Here is a 13445-nt window from a genome sequence, read left to right on the forward strand (position 1 = left end):
ATTAGAACCCGCAAAGCACTGGAAGCTCTGTTTTCAGCCTTCAGATGTTAAAGACAGATACCAATAAAGTATGCAATTACATTCCTTTGGACAAGAAATGCTTATAACTATGGGCTTTTCCCATCATGTGCTGATATGATTCTTCAGCTATATGGGGGACATTAAAAATGATTTAAACTCCATTATTCTAAATATATATGTTCATCTTTATAGCTCAAAAATAAAATAGGTTTAAAGACACAAGTTCTTACTTCCCAACTGCTCTTCCTAGACTCACCGCTATCAGGTTCCTGTTCATTTGGAAGCTGAGCTGTGATTCAGGGGGATGTTTCAATCACAGTCCCGTCTGCTCCTCCTCAAAGGTCTTCTGGTACACCTGTCTAAGTCATAAGGAAGGATTATTCGATCCACTAGAAAACTGGTCAAGAAGGATGCAACATGCCAGGGAATGTGTGCGTGCATGTATGTGTGCACACACACATACCCGTGCAAGAGAGTGACTATTTAGTGTATTTAAGTGGGAAGACTGCAAATCAGAAAAATGTAAAGACCCAGAGAAAGGGACAAAGAAAAACACAAACATCAGGAATTAGTAAATGGGTCTTCAGTAGTGAGTGAATTTTAAAAAGAACCAAAATAAAATAACAGAATGAAATGATTGGATGCACCTGCTGCTGGACGAGCTAACCAACCCTTGTTCAAATAAGGTTTGCAAAGTTGCTTTACCACTTGCAATGTTACAGGAACTCTCTCTGTGGAGCTTTTAGAATATTGTTCTTCAACTGAGGTCGCCTTGTGCTCCGAATACAGAAAGGTAAGGAGGGGGTAATGTTGAAGAAGAGTGAGATGAGCAGTAACTTCTGTGGAGACTCAAGGCAGTTGGTGCTTGTAAGGAAGCACAATGCTAGAAGTGCACCGAGAATGGAGGGGAGAGGGGGACTTCGAGTAACTAGGCAGAAAGGTATGCCAGGCTGAAAGTGCAGAGAATGGAAATGCAGTTAGTGAGGCAAGCAACCTGGGTGGAGAAACAGGAAATTCTGCATTTTCCCCAAAGCATGCAGGCGCGTGATGTTCAGTGGGTACTTGCTGACTTACCAGGGCGAGTCACACTTGTGTGCAGCTGCTGCTAAAAGCCCTGGGTGTCTGAATGGGATAAAACTCCATTTTTCATTAAGAAATAGTGACAAGCATGTTTTCCAAAAGAACAGAAGAAATTCTCACTTTTTCAAGTCGTCTACATTCTCCCAAAGTAAGTCTTAGTCATAAGTGTCCAAGAACATGTTTATCTACTCTGTAATGTGTGTGTGTGTGTGTGTGTGTGTGTGTGTGTGTGTGTTGGGGGGATATATCGTATTCCTTCCAGTGATTTGAAATGTAGTATAATGATCCACACAAGATAGTTATTGACAACCTCCCTGATTGTGCCAATCAGGACTTTTGAGTCCTTATTAATGGCCTGACCAAGAGCAGTTTCATGGTGCCCAAGCTCAGGGAGATGGCCTTTTTAAAAGGCAAAGCCCAAAAGTTTTGAGGATCAGAGACCCTCAAAAATCTTCATTCCTGACAGAGCATAGAAGCCATTTTAGACACAACTTGCCAACTATTTTGCTTAATACACCTGGACCATAGCCTAAGCACGAAATCTCAACTGTGTTGCCAATTCAGACATGACAATTGTGGGGAGGGGGATAGGTAGCTAAGAACTATCTGAAGCAAACAGAAAAGGGGATTTGAACAGGACTGCCTTGTTTTTGTTACTTTGTTACTTGGCTATGGTTTTGGTTAAGTACCTCAAAACCTTACAACTGTGGCTGCGAAGTTTCGCTATTATTACCTTTGTACCATTAAGTACTTTTGCTTTTCGGGTGGGGTTATTTCTAGGACCTACTTTTAGACACATTTCTTCAGGGTCTAGTAGAGTTTCTAATGTCCTTGCAGTTAGTGTGGAAAGGGCCGCAGCTACTTTAAAAGGTGTAGGAAGAAGCTGAGGCCCTGGAGTGTCTCCCAGTGAACAGGGTTGACAACCACTTTCTTCTCTCGACTGGGGAGGGCATGGCATGCCCTTCCACTGGGGTAGTCAGCGGTGAAGTTGCTTGCTGGGGCTAGAGTACATGGGTAATGATTATTTTGCTGTGGGTTCACCATATTTGCCTAAGATTTAAGGAATGCACAGACCTGTGCTAGAGGAATGGGACCGTGGATGGAGAGATGGAACTCCTGTTGATGGGCGGGCTCTTCGCGGGTCTTTTCTCTCTGGCTGATGTCAGAGGATATACACTGTGACAAATGAGTGTTTTGAGGTGAGAAGGACTAAAGCCCTCTAATAAAAGGCTTCAGGAAAAGAGTGTGGGCGACCCAGGGAAATGTGCTCAGGTCAAGTTTAAGCCTGGGAAAAAGAGGCTCTGGAGAAAGATAGGAAGGAAGATAGAGAGGGGGGCGCTGGGTGTGCAGAGGGGAGGGGGGCTGAAAAGTGAGAGGGCTCAAGCACTATTTAGTGGTTTGACGACAGGATTGAGGACTACTGAGAAGGAAAAAAAGTGAAAGTTGAGGAGGAGGAGAAAGCAGGACCCCGCGGCTCTGGAAGGGACCCTTGGCCCGGGTGAAAGCAACGGAGTCAGGAGGGGGTGGCAGCTTGGCTGGCCTCAGGCCCCTTTGGCAGCCTCAGGCGTTGGCTCCTCAGGGCTCCCTCCCTCTCCCGAGCATTGTTCCTTTGCCGGGAGACAAGGAAATTGCATTTTGATTGCGGAAGTCCCGGACGGGGTTGGGGGCGAGGCAGCTCGGGTCAGAATGGCAGCGTGGGAAGGGCTGTGCGTCGCGGGTCCCCGCCGCCTGTCGTGTCCGCAGCCCGCCCGGGGCGGCAGCAGAAGCAGCGGCGGCCTCAGCGCTTGAGCATCGCCAGCCCCGAGGGTAGCGCGCTGCGCCCGCGGGGCGCGCTGAGCGCGCAACAAGTGGTACCCGAGGTGTCCCTGGCTGGCTTCCCAGCGAAATGCTGAGCCATGGAGCCCTACTAGCCTTGTGGATCGCACTGAGCGTCCTGCAGGTAAGCAGCAGAGGGAGCAGGGGCTGCGGATGATGCTCCACCCCCGCCAAGAACCGAATCCATCCTGTCGCGGACCTCAGGGGCTGAGCTGCTAGAAGGAAATCTCTTGCTCCTGTCCTTCTGTATAGGAGAACCATTCTCTCCTGAACCCCTACGGTTTACCAAACTGACAGCTCGTTCTGCTGTCAAGAAAGCAACCTTCTGTCTGCAGCTGCTCCGGGGGGAGGTGGGACCACAAGGGTGAAAGTCGCCTGTCAGCCACTTCCCCCGTGGGCCCTTTTCTGGGCTGGAGGATGAGAGGCCAGCTGAGGCTAGACTCCGGGGGTGAGGACAGGTGACTTGGGGAGGTTGCTGCGGACATCTCTGAGCCGTGCCGGATGTGGACTTAATCTGTGCTGTCTGATTCTTTTACAGACTGGAGTGGCAGAGCAAGTGAAATGTAACTTCACGGTGCTGGAGTCCAAGGTCTCTAGCTTGTCAGCGTCTATCCAGTGGAGGACGTTCGGGTCACCCTGTAACTTTAGCCTCATCTACAGCAGTGATACCTCAGGGCCCTTGTGGTGCCATCCCATTCTGATAGACAACTTTACCTACGGATGTGACCCCAAGGATTTACAAGCAGGGACCATCTATAACTTCAGGATTGTTTCTCTGGATGGCGAAGAGAGAAGTCTGGTCTTACAGACAGGTAAAGCATTAACAGGTGTAATGGACGGCCAAACCACTCTAAGCTGAGCCTTGCTTTTCCTACTGGAGCTTTCCTTTGATCTGCAGGCATATAAAAAGGAAATATATATTTATTTATATATTTTATATGTTACATATCATACATCTCTTCGATCTGTAGGCATTTAAAAAGGAAATATATGTTTGCTTATATATTTTATATACATATTATATATTATATATATTTAGAGCGAGAAATACTTGCGATGATATTGGACCACGACTTCTAGTTGGCTGAGATCTGGTCAGTGTAGCTTGCTTGACTCTTAAAGATGCCCTAAGCGATCTGAACAGCAGCTGACTAAATAGCGCCTAGAAAGGGGGGTAAGAGGGGTACAGAGGAGAGAGGGGTGGCAGGAGGAATTTTTTAAACTGATAGGGTTTGAACTTCATCGCATTAAACTGTCAAACATCAGGTCATTTTAAGTAACTGTTTTGAGAGTAAAGTTGTGAGGATTGAGGATGTGCTTGGTTGTACGTATAAGATGTGAACCAGGACGTAAACGCGTCAGGAATAAGATTATTCATAGGGAAAGTTGGAAAAGTCCCTTGAAATGAGGGTGCAGAGATGATTTTGTGTTTCTTGAACTATAAAGCAGCAGAGAACATTTTTTGATCGCTCTGAACTTCAGGTCAGTGGCTTCCCAGCTACTCACTCCCTCCTCGTGTGGCTACTCCCTCCACGTGTGGATGCTAAGAGTCTGTGCCCCTCCAACACACACATCCCATTTTCTTACCTGTGAAACAAGAGACTGGCCAGTGCTGCAGGCCCCTAGCTCTTCCACCCACGGAGACTATCACAAGCATTTCTGGCGGGAGCCTCAGCCCACGAGGCACTGCAAATTCTCCAATCACATAGTCTACCAACTCTCTTCCTTCGACCAGAAGTTCACATCGAAGAGGAAAGTTGTGAAAGCCTCATCGAGAAACGGGTCGCCTTTATGATCCCTTCCCATTCCGACCAGAGCAAAGGTGATTGCTTTGGCCATAGCTCTGTGAAGACCACCTGTCTGTCAGAGGGGCGATGCAAGCAGTGTCATGAGATTCAGGGAGCCCCTGCCATGAATCATTAATCTGTCTCTTTAAAGCCACAGTGCACACTTACAGCATTTGACTTTCTGCAGATGAAACCTGACCACTAAAGGATCCTTAGTTTGAAAAGATAAACTGCTTGTTAAGAATGGGCTTGTGTGGAATCAGAGAGAGAAAACGCAGATGGTTTTTCCGGGAGTTGAAGCAGCTGGATTTTCAGTCATTGCTTTGCATTGCGTTTTTGGAAATTAAAGATGGCTCCGTGAATGCTCATGTTACTGTGATGATGACTGTGGGATGTTGAACCTCCTCGGACTTCCAGATATGGGGTCTCACTGGAAAGGGTTTCAACAGTGTGGATTTAGTGGAGCAGAGAGATTGTTTTTGAAGTAGTTGTATTTTCAGAAGGTTCTGGGAAAATCCTAAGCCTTAAGGAGCTTGGAGACAGTTGTTTAAACCAAGAATTTGGTTTCTGGACCAAAGATCATGAGCAAAGGTTCACTATAGATAGATATTAGTAGCATAAAACGAGCCTCGAGTCCTTAACACAGGGAGATGTTTCAAGCCCAGAGGCCTTTGGTGAAGCATAAGAAACATTCCTGTTGTATTGACTGCGTCATTTTAGCATGCAGGAGACAGAACCCAGGGCCTGCTTCATACTAGGTAAGCACTGTACAGCTGATCTGCATCTCCGGGTTCACTATTTTCCTAAGGAGGTAGTTTTTACCTTTCCTGGGCTTCAGGATAAATGTGGATTATGAAAATTACAGATGATGTTTTCTTAACAGTCATTTTCCCATGCTCATGTGTATGACAGTGGGATCTCTCTCAGAATTCTCCATATCTTTAAGATAAAGATTTCATTGAAATACAAAATTTTGAATTATATTGTTTAGGGGTGATTTCTAGTTGTTATTCATATGCAGTAATTTCTAGGTCTTCAAGACATGTGAGAAAAAGAACTATTACTCCTCTATATTGATTGCTATAGGAACGAGGTCCATAAGCCATATTTTACTATCACTAAAGCAATGCCAACTAGCACAATATCAACTCCGACAAAGCTTCCAACAAACAAAAGACATCGTTCAAAATGCAAGTTCTCTCCTTGCTGCCTTTTACCAGTCTTATTGATCTAGTATGAACCATAACAAAAGCAAGACTTACTCAGGAACTGACATCAGGCCATTGCTTACATGACCGGGTATGAGTTTTGGTGATAGATTTTTACTGACAGTCCAAACTAGTTAATTGTTTTGTCTTACGTAGATCTAGACTTACGGACTAAAAAAATAATTAAATAAGTAGTGCCTTAGCAATAGTAAACAACACTGCAGACTTGGAAAACGTGAATTCAAATTCAGGTCAGCAAGTATTCGCTGTGCACGATAGCTAAGGGAACATGGCTGGAGAGAGGCCGGTGGGTTTATAAAGTCACAGTACCAAAAATGGCCCCTGTACTTGTAGTCTTGAACAGGCCTCTGAGGTTATACTGACAGTGTCACACGGGCTTACACAGCTTTCCTGAATGAGGACTTTGTCCTGCCCCCTGAGTACCAGACTGTCATAACCCCAGAGAAGATAGTGGGCTATTCTCAAGGGTATCTGCTCATTAACTGGCAATGCAACAAGAATGTTGTGAATGTCAAGTTTACCAGGAAAAAAAAAAAACAAACAAAAAACACAAGAGCCATACCAAACGAATCAGTGGGCATGCTTGGAAGACTGTAACCTGGGGTTCTAAAGCAGAGCTGGGCAAGAGGTAGCCTCTGGTGACCTGTTGGCATTTGAATTATAGCTAGATGCTGTTTGGCTTCCGTAGCATTCATGAAAATCCTGGTTCGTTTCACGGATGTTAAGATGCATAATTCACTGAGCACGTCTTTAATCCCAGCACTTGGGAATCAGAGGCAGGTGAATCTCTTGTGCGTTTGAGCCTTAGCCTGGTCTATATATCAAGTTCCAGGCCAGTCAGAGCTGCATACGGAGACACTGTCAAATAAAAAGGAGAGGGAGCTACATTTTTAGTTCAGTTTTAAGTGTCAGGTTTACAGAAACGTTGTGACAATAGATAGAGCACACAGATATCTCAGATTTCCCTGTTATGACTGTGTTTGTTGCAGTGAACGAGCCAGTGTTATCGTGATTAGCTGTCCATAATGGAGTTTCACTCTCGTTTTTACCCACCTCCCTTCTCTGGCCCTGGATCCTAATTAGGGTCCTACATGACATTCCTTATTGCTGATTGATAATCCAGACAACTTTCAGTATTTAATACCTTTCTCCGACTCCCTCCCCCTCCCCCTTCCCTCCCTCTTCCTCTCTCTCCCTCTCCCCCCCCCCTCCCTTTTCTTCCCTCCTAGGTTTTGCTCTATAGCCCAAGGCTGATGCTTTTCTTAGATTTAGCCTGGGGCTCCAGGTTTTGGGTTTTCAGGAGAAAGACCTTGTACAGAGGTCAAGTTCTCAGTTGGTCACACTGAAGCTCTTTCCCTGAACATGACTTATCACTTTTGGTGTTGAAATGTTGGCTGAGGTAGTTAGTATTCAGTTTCTAATACATTATCTCATCTCCTTGAGTCCAGTGAACTAAAGGTGGGAAATTTACCTGGGGAGTGAATATTCACAGGCATTGTTCATCTTGTTAATCTCAGCTACTTAATAATCTTTCTAGAAAAAATGTCCAAAAATCCCCACCCTCAAATGATTTTAATTATCTTAGCATGGTGAATTTCTTGCTCTGTATAAAAAAACATTTAGTCACTTTAACTTTCAAGTTACTGCAGAAAATATTACCTGCATTCCAAAATGTTATTTATTGTACTGGATTGGCTAAGGCTGCCACACCAAAACTTGAGTGATCTAAAAACAAAATTGATTTTTTTTCCCTCACTCTTTGGGGCTAGGATTCGAAGGTCAAAATGTCTACAGTTTTTCTGACCTTCTAGGCTTTTTTTCTTAGTGTGACAGATCTGTCCATTCATGTCCCTCTTCTCTTCTCCCCTCGCCTCTCCTCTCCCCTCCCTTCCAGTCCCCTCCCCTCTCCTCTGCTCTCTTCTCTCCTCTCATTTCCCTTTCCCTGCCCTTCCCTTCTCTTTTTTTCTCTTCTCCAAAGAACACTAGTCCTATTAGATCCAACCTAATGACCCCATTTTATCTTGCTCACCTCTTTAAAGACCACACCTCTATCAAATACAGCCTCATTCCAAGGTTTCTAGGCTTGCAGTTTCAACCTACAAGTTAAATGTAACTTTAAATACAGTAAATTACTTCTGCAAACCATCTGTAACTTTCTGCCATCAAAACGTTTGGCACAGATCGCCACTTTAAAAGTTCCTGGTTCCTATGCTATTCGAAACGAACATGAACTTAGAAATAATAGAGCCAGGTCACCAAAGTGCATCAGAGAACACCGCAAGTGGTGATCCATTGACATCACTCATTAGCAGTGAGATTTGGTGACCACGCCTTCATATATGTGGTTCAGTCTCTAAGGCTTGGCATTACGTATTGTGATTCACGGGAAGAAAGGTGGTTTCTTGTTTGGTTGGTTGATCCTTTTCTTTCTTTCTTCCTTTCTTTCCTTCTTTCTTTCTTTCATTTGTTTAGTGGTTTTGTAGTATAAAACCTTCCTTGATTAGTACATGAAAGGAGAAAATGTCTGTTATGTTGACTGTGTATGTTTTGCTGTTGTTGTTGTTATTGTTTTTCGGTTTTGCTTGCTTATTTGGTTTTGCCTTGGTTTTTGCTTTTCAGACAGGGTCTCCCTATGTGCTCCCAGGCTGGTCTCAAACTCATGACAACTCCCTCTCAGTCTCTCATGAATATACCATTTGATGTTATCTCTCTCATGGAGGCTGGAATGGGCGGGCATTCAGAGGGGAGAGTTTGTTTAATAGTTCAGAGATGGATTCTGAAGGCAGAGGGCCTCCACTCTTCACTGGCCAGGATGTGTGAAGAAAGTTGCCTTCTGCCCTGGGACTATTTGTTTATGGAGTGGGGTAAAAAATAAATAATGCTTACTTCATGGGGATATTAAGAGACTTTGCTGTCTTTATTCTGGTTATCAAGTCCTACTCGGCCTTCCAAAATTGCTGGCGTTTGTCTCCTTCCCGAAGCTCACATCTTAAGCCCACAGTCCGTGGATATCATTCTCCGCCTTTCCATTTTAGCATCAAGATTTCCTTTATTACTGGATAGGCCAAGCATCCCAACCCAAAAGAATCGGAAATCCTCCAAAATCGGAAACTTTTCGAGTACTGGGATGATGTCACAAGTGGAAGATTCCACACCATGAAACTCCCTTTTCTGCGGATTTTATTTTTTCAAAGTCTATAAAATTACCTTTATGCTAAGTGCATAAGATATGCGAATGTTGTGTCTAGTCTTGTGCTCAGCCCTCAAGATATCTCATTATATGGAAATACTTAAAAAAAAAAAAAAACCTCCAAACTTGAGACATGTTTGTTCCAAGCACTTTAAGTAAGGGGAAATCACCCTGTTACCCTGTCACCCTGTCACCCTGTGTGGAGCACAGTATTAGCCACAAGACTCACAACAACCACACTCTACAAGGTGCCCTTCGTGTGCCCAGGCTACTTAACGCTTCACCCATGTTGCCTCTTAGCATAACTCTGAAAAAATAGCCACTGCTGGTTCAATGTAAGGTAAGGAACTGAAGCAAGGGAGAAAATGCCTCGCCTGTGGCCATCCTTGTGATTAACGCCAGCGTTAGGATGTCCCGAGTCAGCGTTAGCCACCTCGTAATTCATCTTACTCTGTCTGTTCCTCTCGTGTCTTGGATTCGCAGATGGCTGGTTTGACTGGTACTCAGCGGGTACATAGTGCTCTGTCTGATGACCTGGGAAACGATATGGTAGTTTGCATTGTTGTTAACAACGTGAGTAGCATGTCGATTTCACCGTGGTAGAGGACGAGGCAAATGGTTGGTGAAACTGCTCTTACTTCCTTTTAAGTTGTGAGAGGTTTACACGTACCTTGTGCCGGCCTGATGTATTGGCACAATGGCATTATATATTCTATATTAGCATAATTTATTTTGGCATCGTTAAAGTCAGCAAAAAAAAACTGACTGAGCCAAATATCAGTAACAGAAAAGGAAATTCTTCCTACTAGAAATCTATTAACTGTGCTGAGGGCTGTGGGGAATTCCTTTTCTAGGCTTTTTTTTTTTCCTTCTCATTTTCAAGTACAGGTAGCGGGAATTATCTGGGGTCATGCTCTACCCTCACCTGATTTCCATGAATTAAAAAAAAAAAACACTTCCAATTGTTTTTGTTGAATCATTAATATCCATTCCAGTCTATATAAAATGCCAAGTAAATAGACCTTGCTATCAACCAAGCTTGCTACCCACCCACTTTTAAGTAAGATGGATAGATATCCCAGTTTCTGTAAATCTATCAGAACTTGGCATAAAGGTCTCCTGGGACGGAGTGGGACGGTAAAGAAAGATAAAATTAAAAAGAAGGGAGGCAGCCAGAGACAGGAAAGCCTTGAGCGCCTGTCAGAAAACTTGGCCTTCGGTGAGTGCTAACGAAGTTCTTGTAGCTGCAAGGTGGGAGAGGCTGGTGGATGGAGAGGCCAACCTGAAATAAACTGACAAAAGTAAAGACATGGAATAGGGACAAGACTTAAACATCTCGAGTAATCTGGCACAAAGCGACAGGACTTCAGGGACACACAGTAAGACTCCCTTGAGAAGTCAGCATCCACTTCAGGGCATGACTCTGGCTGTCATCTTTTTTTTTTACCCTCCCCCCATTGCCGCCTTCCCCACAACAATCACGTTCACTGGGGGTTCAGTCTTAGCAGGACCCAGGGCTTCCCTTCCACTGGTGCTCTTACTAGGATATTCATTGCTACCTATGAGGTCAGAGTCCAGGGTCAGTCCATGTATAGTCTTTAGGTAGTGGCTTAGTCCCTGGAAGCTCTGGTTGCTTGGCATTGTTGTACATATGGGGTCTCGAGCCCCTTCAAGCTCTTCCAGTTCTTTCTCTGATTCCTTCAACAGGGGTCCCGTTCTCAGTTCAGTGGTTTGCTGCTGGCATTCGCCTCTGTATTTGCTGTATTCTGGCTGTGTCTCTCAGGATCTGGCTGTCATCTTATACGTGTCTCTTTCCCAGACTCTTAAAATTCTTGTTTAACTCTGTTACAACCTCCTCCTCCTCCTCTTCTTCATTTATTTATTTTATGTATATGAGTACACTGTAGTTGTCTTCAGACACACCAGAAGAGGGCATCAGATCCCATTACAGATGGTTGTGAGCCACCATGTGGTTGCTGGGAATTGAACTCAGGACCTCTGGAAGAGCAGTCAGTGCTCTTAACCACTGAGCCATCTCTCCAGCCCCCACCATCACTTCTTAATCAACTCCAACTTAGTTTCCTAAGATTAGAGATAAACCAGTATGTGCCTGCTAGAATTGTAGACATGAGCATTGTCTGGTTTGAGTATGCTCTCAACAGAGGACTTCTGTAAATATGGCTGTCTGTCACTCCATGGCCATCTAGCTCTGCTGTGGTTATACTGAATACGCAGTGCAGAGCAGCCCTGGGTCAGATACTTGGCTGCACCTCCTGGTGCCTGTGTATGGTGTTTCTTTTCCAACGGAGGAGGCTCACTGTGAGTCAAGGCGTCCTACACATAACTTAGGTTCTGTGGTCCTGGTGACGCCACTGCACAGGTTGACTGCGTTCTTCTTGGTTTACGTTTATTTCTAAAGTGAACTCAGTCATTTCATACTTGAAGCCTAGGAATTCACATGTCAATAAACACGAATGTTTTCAGTAACCTCACTGATAAAAATTAAAAGAATAGAATATTACTTGCATTAGAGATATAACTTTCTCCTTTCCAAGTGACTTTTTTTTTTTTTTAAAGAAAGCCTAATTCATTTTGACTTAGGAATTTTGCCAAGCTTTGTCTTTCCTTTTGAGAACAGAAAAACTGGCCTGGCAGTTACATAACTGAATTGTCAAACAATATTAAAATCTGCCTGCCCACACACACAACATACATATATACATACATACATACATACATACATACATACATACATACATACATACGGAATTCGGGGCTGGGAGATGGCTCAGTGGATTAAGTACTTTTCATGCACACATGAAGGCTTGATTGGGGGCTGGAGAGATGGCTCAGTGGTTAAGAGCACTGACTGCTCTTACAGAGGTCCTGAGTTCAAATCCCAGCAACCACATGGTGGCTCACAACCGTCTGTAATGAGATCCGATGTCCTCTTCTGGTGTGTCTGAAGAGAAGCCTTTTTAAAAAAGGCTTGATCTGGAATCCATCCATATCTACATAATCATGGAAACACACCCAGTTCTCCCCATGTAATGGAGAAAGGACTATGCCAGGTAGCTCATGGGCCAGTCAGCCTGGTGAACCCAGGGACAAGGAAATCCTGTTTCCAACAAGGTGGAATGCAACACCACCCAAGGTTGCAGTGTAGCCCCCACCTACGTGCCAGGGCATACCTGTGCAGTAGCACTCACACACACCAACATGCACACGCAGGCACAAACCATGCACACTGACACAGGTCCGGGAAGCTTGTACCCTAAGTAGAAGCATCTGACTTGGAATCCAAATGTTTTTAATACCCTGGCGGTCTACAAACTCTTTAGCTCCTACAGCGGGCAGAGCAGTGTGGAGCAGCGCCAGCACCAAAGCTTTATCACAGTTTAAATGGGGTTTTAAGTGTTTGTTTCCAGGGCAGGTTCTCGCAGCCCAGGCACTTCCCTGTTTCTTTGTTCTGCCGGATGTCCAAAGGATTGATTGTTTTGTTTTCTGGCTCCAAGAGATTAGTTAAAGTCTGCATTTCTGAAGTTCAACCTCTAGGCACGCAACCTTAAAATTCATTTTTACCACTCATAGTTTGCAGACTGTGTATATTTAGATTATACTGGTCATAACATTGTCTTTAACCTTTCTCTGGCTTGGGGGTAGACATAGATGGCAAGGCTTGACTCTCTCTGCAGCTGGTACTGCGTGAAATTACCCCTTTCACCCTCGTCCTTAAAGTGCTGCTTCAGCAAAAATGTTCCTACTTGGTCCCACCATGTTGTTTTTGAGGCTCGCTGGCCATCAGACGCTCACATGGTGGATACTGTATTCTTTCCAGGTAACTAAAAACCTTTGTGTGAGGAGAAATTATCTCCTTTCCTTTTAATACAGCATCTGTTGTGTAGGGTAAGTAACATTTACTCTCATCACTACCCCCCAAAACTCTAGTTTTCACTTAAAAAAAATCCATAAATAAAACTCATCTTGGGAAGTTTTTATTTAAACTTAAGAGTCAGAATTTTAAAAAAAAAAAAAAGTCAAAAAAGTATATCCAAAATTTTGTCAAGACCTTTTCTCGTAACAAAAACCATTGAAGATATTATCAGTTTAGTTTGCAAAAAAAAATTTTATTTTATTTTTGCCTCCTTGTTATCCACGATTCAGGAGAAAACATCTATTTCTTTGATAAACAAAACAGAAATAAAGTTTTGTACCCATCACATGCTGGGTGAAGTATCCTCTATATCTGGTTTGCTCATAAAATTCCTTGGAACTTTATTATTTATTATTATAATTATTTATAAATTTCTTGCTTTATTTACT

At 43.9% G+C, this 13445-nt stretch overlaps 1 protein-coding gene across 3 annotated transcripts in view; it reads left to right on the top strand.

Moving 5' to 3' along the window:
* Positions 1 to 13445, top strand: part of Ptprb (protein tyrosine phosphatase, receptor type, B) — a 104564-nt gene that overhangs the window by 20444 nt on the left and 70675 nt on the right. The window contains exons 1-2 of one of the 3 annotated variants that reach the window (NM_001372134.2): positions 2762 to 3040; positions 3455 to 3728. In NM_001372134.2, the coding sequence (NP_001359063.1) occupies positions 2987 to 3040; positions 3455 to 3728 (328 nt within the window). In that variant the 5' untranslated portion in view covers positions 2762 to 2986. Of the gene's footprint in view, positions 1 to 2761; positions 3041 to 3170; positions 3365 to 3454; positions 3729 to 13445 lie in introns of those variants that run through there. The other 2 variants (XM_063263483.1, XM_063263482.1) reach the window with 2 other exon arrangements.

This window comes from Rattus norvegicus, chromosome 7 (genome assembly GCF_036323735.1).
Source record: "Rattus norvegicus strain BN/NHsdMcwi chromosome 7, GRCr8, whole genome shotgun sequence".
Lineage (NCBI taxonomy): Eukaryota > Metazoa > Chordata > Mammalia > Rodentia > Muridae > Rattus > Rattus norvegicus.